At 47.1% G+C, this 13160-nt stretch overlaps 1 protein-coding gene across 3 annotated transcripts; it reads right to left on the minus strand.

Annotated features, from left to right (window-relative positions):
• Window positions 1–1035: 1035 nt before the first annotated feature.
• On the minus strand, window positions 1036–11224 carry PHB1 (prohibitin 1). 3 transcript variants are annotated; one of them, XM_039873783.1, is made up of 8 exons: window positions 11112–11131; window positions 10387–10492; window positions 9836–9950; window positions 8304–8465; window positions 6177–6319; window positions 5895–6011; window positions 3570–3665; window positions 1036–2208 (listed from the first exon to the last, which is right to left on the minus strand). In XM_039873783.1, the coding sequence occupies exons 3-8, from the start codon at window positions 9921–9923 to the stop codon at window positions 1996–1998; spliced, it is 819 nt and encodes a 272-aa protein (XP_039729717.1). In that variant the 5' UTR covers window positions 9924–9950; window positions 10387–10492; window positions 11112–11131; the 3' UTR covers window positions 1036–1995. The 3 variants fall into 3 exon arrangements, with proteins under 3 accessions (XP_039729717.1, XP_039729716.1, XP_039729715.1); XM_039873782.1 differs by lacking the exon at window positions 10387–10492 and having other exon boundaries at window positions 11120–11224; XM_039873781.1 differs by lacking the exon at window positions 10387–10492 and having other exon boundaries at window positions 11112–11212.
• Between the last annotated feature and the right edge of the window lie 1936 nt (window positions 11225–13160).

A 13160-nucleotide genomic window follows, 5' to 3' on the forward strand; every position in this document is an offset into this window, starting at 1 on the left:
TTTTGCAGCAAAAAAAAAAAAAACAAAAGTAGGAAGAGATATCCTGAGATAAGTGATGCTGGGGAGCTGGTAGGGAGATGGGCTAGTCAGGAGGCCAGTGGGAGCATCCAGCAGAATGAAACTTTTGTGAGGATCAGCTGAGGGTCAGGAGCCCAATGCACGCTTAACCATGGGGGGATGGGAAGGAACTAGACTCCTGCTGAGAGGCCCTGGGAGGGGAGCAGGGAGCGGGGATGGGAGAACTCAGTCCTCAGGCCCACCCTACATGTGTGCATCCATTCCCACCTTTCCCAGCTGACAGCTGGCCCTATCACTCAGGAGAGGAAATGCAGAATCCAGGTCAGAGGACGCTCACCTTGGCAGGTGCTGGGCCCAGGGATTAAACTGAGAGCAGAGGTTAAAGCAGTCAACGTGAGCACTCAATGCACATCGTTTCCATTTTGTGCCTAAAAGAATTTGAGGTGGGTGATTGGCATGGCTCATCTCTCAATTGCAGTTCTGCTTCCCGTCCCTACCATCCCCAGTGCATAACTTTGGCCCCCTCTCAAATGTCATTTCCACATCAAAGCAAAGCAGAATAAGCAGTATAAATCCACAGCAGAGCCCTCAAAGCCATCTGACGTATATAAAAATCAAGCTAGAGCACACCGAGGGCTATCACATTCATGTATTTTATGTCAGTCACTTCCCTCCCGTCAGGGGAGTGCTGCTGACACTTGGTGGGCAGGCCTACAACTCGTTTAGCAGTGGTACCAAAGCCATGGAGGGGAGTTTATGACCTTCCACTTACCCACACCTCCTAAGAGCCCATCTCCTGACAAACCTCACCTGATAGCACTGAGATTCACTTCGGTTGGGGATGCAACTGGAACACAGAACAAAGGGTTTTCTGAAACTCATTTTCTGCTTTGCTAGAGATTCTATCCCAGCTGGCAATACAAACACGTGCACACAAAAACTGCTAGAACGTTCTGTCCTCATCCCATGGCTCCCACCACAAACAAACAAAAAACCAAAAAAACAATCCCAGAAGACTGAGCTGGAAGGTTGGGTGTCATTTATTGACAGCAATTTACACACGTTTGTTTTCTTCCTGTGGTCTTTTCCTTCAAAGCACAGGCACAGAGCCCTCTAGAGGGGCAGTCTTGGAACAAAGGAGCCAGGAATGCAGGATGCACACATCTTTGGCAGGCACATTCAGCCCCGGCAGAATGCAATCTTTCAAGTTGGAATTCCGGCGGGTATTTGAGAGACACCAAGGTGGGGGCTGGAGAGGAAGTCTTCCAGAGGACTCACATCTCAGTCCAGGCCTGCTCTCTCACTATCCAAGTCCATCCCAGTCGTAGGACCCTTGGGGGGCAGCAAATCAGGCCCACCCACCTTCACAGGGGCAGATTCCTCAACCCATGCCCAGTTTGCACACACCTGCTTCCGCTGGCCCCACAGTTAATCAGCCTTATGGTAAGAGACAGACCACTTCCTCTCTGACACTCCCCAGCACCTCTCTTCAGCTGGGTCTGTGCCGGAACCACTGGAAAAAATAGAGGCCCGAGTTCTCGATTCGACCGTGTGCCATCTTCTTCAAATCTTGAGTAAATGATGGGTTGGAGGATACGCGTTTACTCAGGCTCACAACTGTGCTCCCCAGCCCATCACACATGTGCCCCTGCCTTTCTTCTGCCAATTGCCAGTGTTTAGGCTGGAGCTCCAGCAGGCCCTGAAGAGCCAAGCTGGTCTGCGTAGGCACTTGGCAATTTTTGGTAGGGAGGTGGATAAAAAAGTGGATGGAAATGAGAAGAATGAAACAGTTTCGTCCGATAGAGTAATAAGAGATCCGAAGTGATTTTACTTTTATTTCTTTCACTTTAAGCCAATCACGAAATTTCACAGTGATTCTGGGGGGGCGGGGGGGTGGGGTGGGCAGAAGGAAGGCGGTGTTAAGAATCCTCGGGGCTGTGGCCCAGATGGCCCGAGGAGGTGCAGGCAGGGCAGGCCTCACTGCGGCAGCTGAAGGAGCACCGACTGCCCGGCTGGCAGGTAGGTGATGTTCCGAGAGCGTGAGAGCTGGTATGCGATGTCTTCCGCGGCTTCCAGCTTGCGCAGCTCAATCAGGCCATCGCCCGCAGTGGCAAGCGAGTTGGCGATCAGCTCGGCGGCCTTGGAATCGCCCTCAGCAGAGATGATAGCTGCCTTCTTTTGCTGCTCGGCCTAAGAGAGCAGAGGAGGAGAGAGACCAAGATCACACCTCAGGGTCTTGGAGGGCAGGCTACAGCCTCGAAGGCCCAGGTTAGGCACCTATACTGGTTCCTGAAGGAATTCCTGGAATTTGCCTCCCCCTCTGGATGGGGTCAACACTGGCCACCTGATCCTCCTGTCCTGTACCGCCCACTTCTCATCACTGTAGGGACACACTTCTGTTGCCTGCATCAACGGCTGTCTTATTTCAAAGTCTTCATTAATATTCACAGCAACCTAGTCTGGCCGCCCTACTCTGAGCCAGGAGGAGCCCAGGCCAAGGAAAACGGAAGAGTAGGAAAGGTGGAATCATTCCCCAGGTTCATCTTTTCCCCCAAGTCCCAAGACTTTCACCAAAACCAGCGTAGCTAAGTAGGAAAAGCAGGCATGCGTGATACTCCCTAGAGGAACCTACCAGCTCAAGTGGTTCCTGACTGGGAACTCAGGCACCCAGAACGCGATCTCTTAGGCCATCTCCTAGGCTTTCCCTACCTGTATCGACAGGACCTCTATCTATAATGCATGACCTTCGGAGGCATGTGAGGAGTACAGTACCACGCTTCTCTGAAATTAACACACAATTTTGAAACAGCTAAACGGCTAGGCTCTGTGACTATTCTCTCGATACATGTTTATTGAGCACCTAGGATCCCCAGGCACACTCTTAAACATGTCAGAGTCTTAGGTAGACACAAAGTAAAAAAAAGTCTCTGTTCAGAGTTTGCATTCTCTAAAGTTAAATGCTGGCCACCCATATATCCCTCTTTTCCTTGATTTTAAGGACTCAGTGGTCTTCGATTAGAATACCAACTCACGAGAATTAGTGGTGAGAAGGGGACAGCAAGAAATAAATACACCTCTGCAGAGACCAGGAAGACCAGGCTGCTATGCAAATACATTGTGTCCCATCACTCTCTGACACATCTGGATGGATTTAAGCACTCGGAAAAAAATCAACTGACAGCAGAGCATCTGGCGCAACGTCTGATCCTTTTGGCTGTCGGCTTGCACTGTGTAACTACGGTTAAAAATGACTTCTCAGTGAAACTGAAAATATTACAGGAAAAAACATTTTTATTCGTAGGAGTGTTTCTGATCTTAGGGAAGTGGAAAAAAAATGACCCTTCAGTGATTTAGGAACGTTTACTTCACATATCCCTGACTGGACCCCAAAGGCTCTGGAACCAATTGCAGGAGTACAGTCCCTGCAATCCCCTTCCAATGATCCCGGAAGGAGAGATGACAGATGATGAATTTCCAGGCCACCCAGCAAACGAGGAGGCTGAGCACAAGAGAAAGGGGAGAGAGGCTCCTCCATCTGGTTGAACGCTCACCTTTTCCACCATGAATCTGGCCCTCTCCGCTTCCTGCTGGGCCACCTGTTTGGCTTCTACCGCTTCTGTGAACTCCTTCCCGAAAGTCAGATGCGTCTAAGGGGAGACAGTGAGTGTGATGAGGCAGTGTAATTGCTTAGACAGCGTGGCTGTGAGGCCCCCGTGGCCACTGGAAGGAAGGGGCCAGGAATGGCTCTAGCAGCTGGAGGCATCGTGAGGCCAGAACACCCTTTCACCTCCATATCCATGTCCAAACAGAGTTTATGCCCCAGAATCCTCAGCTGCCCAAACTGCTCCTGTACATCATTCTATCACTCTCAGTGTGACGGTCACAAGTAAAAGACGGCCCACAGGCACCGAAGGTATCTATTCAACTGACCACCTCCCTAGGGGAGGAGACCTGTGGGTTCTAGGACCCCACCACAGACTAGTACTCTTCCAAGGTCCTGTGATGGTCTGTTTGACGCCTCCAGGGAGGCCGGATGGAAAACTGAGCCCCTGAGAGTGAAGGAGGCAGCTGGTTCTCAGGAATTCAAGAGCCTGATGCTCTGTGCTTATAGATTAACCAGTCCACTTCTTTCTCACAGCACCTCCAACACAAAACAGGAAGAGGAAGACAGAACGTGGAACGCAAATCATGGTATTCCCTACGAGTGAGTGCTTCTGGTAAAGGGTTTAAAAGAGAAGGCAGGTAAAGCTATTGCTTCGGGAGAGGGTTTAAAATTCTGATTATCCACAGACCTTCCTTAATAACATAAATAACAGACTTGGCTGAACTGACTGTCTCTAATGATAATAGAAACAATGGGAAAAGATCTCGGAACTCCTAATGCCTAGTCTAGAATGATTTACTTATTTATCCAACTGTTTACTAAAAAGGAAGACATACAAGGGAAGAATAGCGTTGGTTTTGTTATTAAATTCTATTTGTTTCATCCTCTCCTCTACTCTCCCAAACTCTGCTTTTTTGTTGTTTAATATAAGTAGCTCAAAATTTGATACTGAAGAGTATCATGGTCCCACTGCCTTCCAGAATTCTTAACACTTCTGACTCTTAAACTGCACTGTTCTACTTTGCCTGTTCCACTTTTGGACTCTTGCTCAAAGTTTGGGGAAAAAAATAATCCTGAGAGATGAAAAATGAAATGTGCAATTAAGGAATAAAATTTCTTTCTAAAAGGGCCAGCTGAGGGCAGCAAATTCTCCACAAAATCTAATTTTCTTCTCACACCTCTTAGATATGGTTTCTTGTGGTCAGCCCACATTTCCCCAGAACGGACTATGTGGTTAAAGTCTAGCAAAATGCCAAGCTTCTCCTTAGGTTTTTACTTAGCATTTTCTCACAGCCAAGGTGTTCAGGTTAAACTAAGTGGGAGAGCCTGAGGAATCGCTTGTCAGAGGAGCCAAATGGCTGCAGCCTGGCATCTTGCCAGTAGAGGGAGCCCACAAGCCCTTCAACTGCCAGCAATTGGTGCAAGGTGGAGCCGAGGCCTGAGGGCTAGCACCTGGTGTTGTAGTGTGACTGTTTAAACAGCTGCACAGATGCTGAGGGGGAAATGGTGCCTTTCCCTAGCGATGCACAGGAGAAAGGAACAGGAAACACTCTACCTCACCACTCCAACAAATCGCTCCAAATGTTTTTTTCCCAGAAATCTAGAAACATGACCCTGCCCCTTGCCTCCTCAATCTGAAATGCTATCCCACCTGTATTGCTTTCTGCCTGAGTTATGGCATTCAATATCATATAAATACACAGATATGCAGTCTCAGGAGGACAGCTTATGCCTCAGAGGTGTCCCTTGCCCCCCATACCAGGCTTTGGGGAACAGAACCATTCACTTACACTCTATCACCTTTCACTGAGGTTCTCAGAGCTCACCTCACTGAGCTTTGGACTCTAAGTGTTAGGAAATTCCCAGGGGTCAGGTTGGGAGGTCTGCACTAGGGAGAAAGACTATCCGAGTGGTTCTCTGGTCTCATCGGGCAGCTTCTTCCTGTGTCAAACAAGGTTAACAAGACATCACTTCCTGAGATCTCGGGAACACTCATGGTTTGGGGAACGAGAAAAAAAACTCACGGTTAGATTACCCAAGAGGGTAGGGCCACAAGTCAAAAGAAAAATGTGTGTGACAGAGGTGAAATAAAAGAAACTTGTCTGAAAATAAACCCAAGGAGAGAGCCTCATACAGTCACGAAGTTTCCACGCTTTCAAGTCTCACATCTAGGAAAGTGGAAGGCAGAAACTAAGAGTGTCTAGCTAGAAATGGAGCCAGGCACCTCAACAAGCACTGAAGCCCCTCCCTGCAGGCTCCCCAAGGATCTTACCAAGGACACATCATCCAGAATGAGCCCGAAGGTTGCAGCCCTCTCCGTAAGGTCGTCGCTCACCTGTCTGGAGACCAGCTCTCTCTGGGTGATGAGTTCTCCAGCATCAAAGCGAGCCTGGTTCCAAGGGAGGGCAGAGGAGCCGGTCAGGATAATGAGGAAGCAGAAAGGAAACCAAGAACCTATCAGCTACATCCAATCCGCCCACTGCCAAGCTCTCCCTGCCCCCTAGTGTTCTCTTGGCCGTGCTCTCGGCTTGTGGCTGAGGCCCTGTCCACTCACCACCACAGACTTGAGGATCTCTGTAGTGATGGAGGGCAGCACTCGCTCATCATAGTCCTCTCCAATGCTGGTGTAGATGCGGGGAAGCTGGCTAGCAACAGGCCGGAAAAGGATGCGCAGGGTGATGTTGACATTCTGTAAATCTTAGGGAAGAAGACAAATGCTGGAGTTAAAAATAAAAATCACAATGGCCTTCCATGTGACCTCTCCTACCCCAAATTTGCTATAAATTATAAGTAAAGTTGCTGATTATAGGACCCTAGAGGGCAAGGAGCACAAGTGCTGGTTTCCTTGGTCGGGAACCCAGAAGAGGATCCGTTAGGAACTTAAAGGTTTCCAGTGACGATGGCTTTTCGGTATGTCCTGAATGCCCTCTGATATAAGCAATTAAGATTATAAGTCTAGTAGGTACTATGGGATATTTGGAACACTGAATATTTTAAGTAAACAGCTAGGTCAATGCCAAGAATTCTAGGGTGAGGCCTTTCCAAGGCTTGGTGAATATGGCCCAAGTCAGGAGCATGCTTTAGAGAAGTTTCCTTGGCTTCAGCAGAAATAGTCCACTTTGGATTGGACGAGCAGTCAAAAGGCCTGGGCTGCAGTCCCACTCTGCTGTTTACTAATTATGTGACCTCCCTCACTAAGCCTTAGTGAATCTCAGCTTAGTTCCTTGTCTGTAAGAATGGAGATGATTTCATCTGCCTTCCAGGCACATTGGGGGAAACTGATGGAGAAAACAAATATAAAAGCACTCTGTCAAAGCGCAACAGATGTAAGGGGCTATCAGAATCATCTAGAGCCCACTTTTCATTACTCGGCTGGTCAAAGGACCCAGGGAGGGAAATCCAACTTCTCCTGACAATTCAGGCCTGCTCAGAGCTAAAGTAATGTCACAGCTTCCTGTAGTCATCAAAAAATGAACCAACTACTGAGACAGAGTCCTGAACCAGGCACCAAGAAACCTGGGAAATGTATACACACAAGTCCCTGATCTCTGGAAGTCTCTATCGACAGTTTTGAAGATAAGAACATAATGTATCCTTAGAACAACTGCCAAACAGTAGAGAAAGAAATCCCAAAGAAGTGGGAAGTTTAGATTTTATGTTTCTCAGAGAACATCCCACCTTTGATTTCCTCTTTTGTAGTAGGCAAGCTAGATCCTTTACCAGAGGTTCCTTCCTCTCTCTGGCCAGAAGATACAAGACAGATTATGCAATACCAATTTGCCCTTCTCCCGCCTCTGCCTGACACACTGCTCACTCTACAGTTCCAGCTTAGACGTAAGTTCCTTGCAAATGCCTGCCCACCCGCCCATGGAGCTAGCTGCTCTCCTCTCTGCTCCCCAGACACTCCGTACGAGCTTGGCTCTAACACACTCCACCAGACCTGTTTGTTCACAAGTCTCTCTCTCTAGCTAGACTGAGCTCCAAAAGGCCCCTGCTTTAGTCATCTTTGAACTATCCCACCCTCTGACCCAGCACAGTTACAGTGCTGAGGAATAGCACCGAAGGCATCAAGTGTTATCGAGATGATAAACCAACGTTCATGTGACCCTCTCCTCTTGCTGTGGAAATGTCACTTCTGAGCCAGCATCTGCTATTCCATTTACTGCCTGTGCACCTCTGTGTGTAGGATGGTGGGGAGAACAGTGATAGCAATTCATTTTAGGTTCCAACTGACAATCTATTGGGGTGTCGGACACCAGGGGACTGCTCTCAGGAATGTGGGCCTCAGCCTGTGAGATAATGATGGGAGGTCAGCGCTGCTGGAAAGAGAGGTCTTAGAAAGCAAGGCAAAGGGTAAGTCAGCTGTGAGGGCAAACAATAGCTAGAGATCGCTTTATATAGTCACTCGGGGGAACAAGAACCAACAGAAAGGGTCAACTGAGAGAGCAAAGGCACTTAGATTTCTTTAATTGGATCACTAGGTAACTCTTGAAATAGATCTGTGTGTATTTCTCTAAATTTGTACAGTTGTGTGTGTACCTGAAGTGTGTATTTTTTCCTCTGGATCCACATAAAACTCTCCAGAGAAAATACACTAGGAATTCTTAGGTGAAGTTCAACCTCTTCTGGATCCCATAGTACCCCTTCCACCCTCTCTACCTAACCCACAGGCAAGACTCACCTTTGCTACCAGTGATTACTGGCACATTACGTGGTCGAGAGCGGCAGTCAAAGATAATTGGTTTCTGTACCCAAGGGATGAGAAAGTGAGTCCCTTCCCCTACCACGATGTCCTGCACTCCACGGAACCGGTCAAAGATGACAGCTCTGTGCCCAGCGTCCACTAGGAATGAAGGATGACAGGTCAGAAAAATCCCCTCACCCTTTCCCCAAAAGAATCATGCCTTTTGAAAGATTCTTGGTGCTTTCTGTCCATTTATTAAGTCTCCCCTCTCCTGCTCTGTCTTCCTGTATTTCTGGTCTCTAGAGGCTTCTAAATAGCTACAAAACTAAGCAACCACTTCCTGTCTCCATGTGTCTTCCCAAGGACTTTGGTAATAGGATCTATTCCTCAGCATCCTTTCTCCTTGAAACAATTGACTGCTGGTTTTCTGATTAACCACCCCATCCCCAAGCTCCCACCAACACATTTCCAGAAATCATCTCCCAAAACTTCTTTCTAAAACTCCCCAAAGTCTTCACTGTTACCACAGTCCAACCTAATTCCAATTTAACCCAGTGTTCCCAGAAGTAGCACCCCCACTATGGAAATCCTAAAACATGGAAGGCCACACTCTTTCTTTCTAATAGCTTGCTTCTCTAAGGTTTCAAAGGGTTACAGAGTTGTCTTGTTGATTCCGAGAGAAACTGATGATGGTGATTACTGTCTAGTTGTGCGGGGGTAGCCAAAAAGATCAGAGTATAAAGCTGTGCCACATAAGCCAAGCAGGCTTTCAGATCATCTGCTTTCTGTGTCTGCCTTTCTGGACATTAGCATTGGTTCACATATCTTCGTTCTGAAATGAATCCTCCTCTTGTTGGACATCACACATGACGTGAGTCAATCCACTGCTGCTTTCCAACAGTGAAAATTAGAGAATATCGCAGTTGGAAGGGGGCTTAAAGATAAACTAGTTCAATCCCATTGCTTGACCAGTGAGGAAACTGTGACTTGCTTAAAATCAGACAGCAGAATAGAAGAAAAGCCAGCTTAAACCCTTGCCACAGTGTTAAAAGCTATGCGATGCATCTCGAAGATATTTTCTCTGCAACAAACCAACTGCAGCAGAGCAAAAGCTCCTGCTCAGGACAAGGTTACTACAGTTCTAAAGCCTTGCTGAGTTATTCCACACGCAAGCAGAAGAGACAAATGAGATTTCCACTTCAGCTAGCCGGTGAGGCCCTGACACTCTGCTGCAGCATTTGGGTGGTGCAGCATCACTTCAAAGTAACAAGAGCAGCTGGCAACATCCAACCAGCAACCAGGCTGGTAGGCTCTTTGTGAATCAAGGCTCTGAGAGAACCTATGGCTAAAAGAACAGAGGCTCTGATGACAATGCAACCATATACTGTGGAATGGCAGTAGGTGAGTCCTCTTGGTCACAAACACATTCGCAGACAGCACCACTACCATCAGGAGTGTCCTATGGGCTGTGTAGACCAATAGAAATCCTCCAGCACAGGGCAATGACCCACCACCCTTCAGTGCCTCACCATTATACAAGGCAGAGTTCACCACGCCTCCGGCAACAGCTAAGGCCAGACCGAACTTGCCAATGGACTCAAACACTTTAGCAGCCATGTCTCCTTCTGCTGGACCCACTCACACCTAAGAGGGTAAAAACAAAACAAAACAATTTGATCCCCAAATCCTCAAAGAAAGCCCTCTCTGTTGCAAAATATTCACTTCTCAAGCTAGCTATTTATTTCCCCATTTCTGAGATCTCTAAACCATTCACTAAAAGACACCTAATAAATAACACTCTACGGCCTTGAAAATTGTAGTATCAATTCCTCTGCTTTTTTTTTTCTTTTTCTACTACTTAAGAAAAGGGGGCTGGAGCGCTTCTTCAATAATGGGAATGACGCATGGGCTTAATACCCATAGGGAACTTAGTACCACACTAAACCACCCTATTTTCTGGACAAGCAGGCCCCAACGACAAAGGCTGTGTGGCTGGTTCTGCGCAATTCTGGTTTGGAATAATAACCCAAAGAATGTGCTACATGGTGATTCCCACAGCAAAATAATAATAATAGCTAACCTTTATATCAGACAGTCTTCTACTGGCAATTTAATCCTCACACCAACCTCTATGAAGTAGATTATTACGGATGAGGAAACTGAGGCACACAGAGGGGTTACATGAGCTGTCCAAGCAAGAGCACAGTTATTAAGTGGCAGAACCAGGATTAGAACTTGGAGGTCTAATTCTAAAAGACACAGCTTAATTCCTCATCATATTGCTTCTCAACGTCAGGTATTAAGAATGACCTGCTATTATGGAAGCAAGAGCTAGATGACATTTTGGGACCAAAATAACAAAGAACAATTGGGAGGGTAGGGCTGAGGCGGGATGGGCGGGAGCACAGTTGAACCAACCAGAATCCACTCCAGCACTTTTGAATACCCCGCCCCACGGTCTCCGTGCACTTCAATCTCAAATCCTCCCTCCTTTCTTCCCAGACTTCAATTCCTGAGACTACCTTGCCCTCTCTTTCTGCATTTAAACATTCCTATCCCAGGGCCAGGACGCCCAGCCTTTATTACTCAGTCTTTCCATTTCTAATAGCTTCTGCATTATTTCTCACCCTGCCCCCATACACACCTCCCTTACTCTACGCAACTCCTGGCTCGTCTTGGGCTCACCCCCTTACCCCGTTCCCACGAGGCGGACCCACGCATGCACGACGCTAGCCCAAACTACGAATGGGAATGCAGAAAGGGACTGCAGAGTTGCCCAGACGCGGACCGCAGCCATTCCCCTACCTTCTCACCTGCCTCCACTCTGACCTCCACATGAATTCTCCAGCCACACATACTGCGCATGCGCTCAACAGCTCCTCCTCTTCCCCGCCTTCCTTCCAAGATCCGCGCCTCCTATTGGTAGAGACGAGCGCCGTGCATTCTGGGAAGTGTGGCTCGACGCTTTGCCCTGGTTCCTTGGCTCTTCGCAGGTGAACTACAATTCCCGAAGAGCCGTGCAGCCGCTAGCTCAAGCTGAAAAACCTTTTCTCTTTGGTGGTAAAAGCCTAGAGGTTGCCGCAACGCCTTTTGGGGGCTGTAGTGCCTTGGGGATAAATGCACGTGCCTGTCCTGAACCGGTTCTAGAGCATCCGTGAAGGTGGGCCCTAGGGCCGTCGGAAAGAGTGGCTGTGCCTGCGACTGGTGGAGCGATGGGCTGGGGCAAGTTTACCCTGATTAAAGAGCACGCGTGGGCGCCTTGGAGAATGTTGTGATGAAATAACTGGTGGGCTGAGAGACCTTGAAGGAAACCGAAGGGCCGCCTTAATTCACAGCCCTGCGTGGAAACGCCCAGAGAGTCGTGGGACCTTGATTGCCAAAGCCAGAGAGAATGTTAGAAATCATCTGAGCTAGAAAACGAGGCCCAGAGAGAGGAAGGTATTCATTCAGGGTCAAGCACCGATTTAGCAAAAGGGCTTGGCTTAGAGGCCAGGTCTCATGATGGACACATTTTTTTAAAAAACATCTTATTTGGAAAAGTTGCAAGAATAGTACATAGAACTAGTGTATCTTTTACTCAAATTCATCTATTGCTAATAATTTGCTCCATTTACTTTTTCATTTGCTCCCTCTCTCCTTTCCTCCTTCCTCCTCATATTCTCCCCCACCCCACCCAATAAGGACATTTTCATGTGTAACTTGAGTAACTTTAATATACCTGATGAATTCCAGTTTTGTCCATTGACCCAATAATGAACTTTATAGCAACCGCTCCCTCCCCCACTACACACGATGCAGTGTAACATTAGGTACTGTATTTTTCATATTGCTTTAGTCTCCTTTAATCCTAAAATTTTCTTTGGCCTTCCTGTCTTTTACTGCATTAAAAAAAAAAAAAAGAAGAAGAAGAATGAATTTCATTTTGGGTTTGTCTGATGTTTCCTCTTGATTAGATTCAGGTTTTGCATTCTTAGCTGGAATACTCTCTAAGTGGTGTATGGACGCTTAATTTTGATGAAACTTGGCCCGTTTCTGGATTCTAGTAGCTTTGGATTCTTTCAACTTCTTTTTCCTGCATTTCACTCCTCACCTCTCCGCCCTCTTCTTTGTCCCCACTTGGCACAATCAAATAACCAGAGATATTCATGGCAGCACTCTTCAGGTGGTATGAGTTTGCTCTAACCAACCACATTTTTTCCCTCTATTAGAATGCAAGCTCTATGAGAGCTGAAAGTTTAGTTCTATTCCCAGAACATAGAATAGTGCTTGGCACACAGTGGACACTCAAGTATTTGTTGAATGAATGAATAATGAAGGACACTGAAGTGGCTTATTAGACAGGCTGTGGCCAGGAAACAGACAGGATGCATGCTCTAGAATCCTGCAAGAATAGCTTTAGTATTATTTCCTTCTATTCTAATCTTATGATCAGAAATGCCGAAAATATTAAAATAAACCAATTTTTGTATAACGTTTTATAATTTTCAAGTCTGTGTATCTGAAGTATCTCACTTGAGCATCATTACAGCCCATTGTCTCTATTTTACAGATAAGGTAGTTGAGGTTCAGAGGCTAAATGACTTAAGTCACTCATCTAGTTAGAACTAGACTGGATTGGAGCCCTATATTCGTTCCACTTCCCCAAATTGTGTCTTAGTAGGCAAGGGTAACAGGAAACTCATGTGACATGAGAGCACTGTGTAGACCTGGGCTAGTTGTAGGTGGAGAGATGGAGAAGATGAAAGATAAATACACTGAGGTGGACATTTGGAATAATTTAACTGATGAGGCAAAGATTAGGGATAGAGCAGCTTTGGCACGTCGGCTCTAGGAATGAGTCCAATTCATTGCTAC

Source organism: Pteropus medius, unplaced genomic scaffold, assembly GCF_902729225.1.
Source record: "Pteropus medius unplaced genomic scaffold, Ma_sr-lr_union100, whole genome shotgun sequence".
NCBI classification, from domain to species: domain Eukaryota; kingdom Metazoa; phylum Chordata; class Mammalia; order Chiroptera; family Pteropodidae; genus Pteropus; species Pteropus medius.

What these genes read in the sequence shown, in the direction of transcription:
- PHB1 (XM_039873782.1), bottom strand. Translation starts at nt 9,923, where the DNA reads ATGGCTGCTAAAGTGTTTGAGTCCATTGGCAAGTTCGGTCTGGCCTTA. An exon ending in AGATCCTCAAGTCTGTGGTG is followed by an intron (nt 6,012 to 6,176) that starts GTGAGTGGACAG and finishes CCTTGGAACCAG; the next exon opens with GCTCGCTTTGATGCTGGAGA. An exon ending in TTCTGGATGATGTGTCCTTG is followed by an intron (nt 3,666 to 5,894) that starts GTAAGATCCTTG and finishes GTCTCCCCTTAG; the next exon opens with ACGCATCTGACTTTCGGGAA.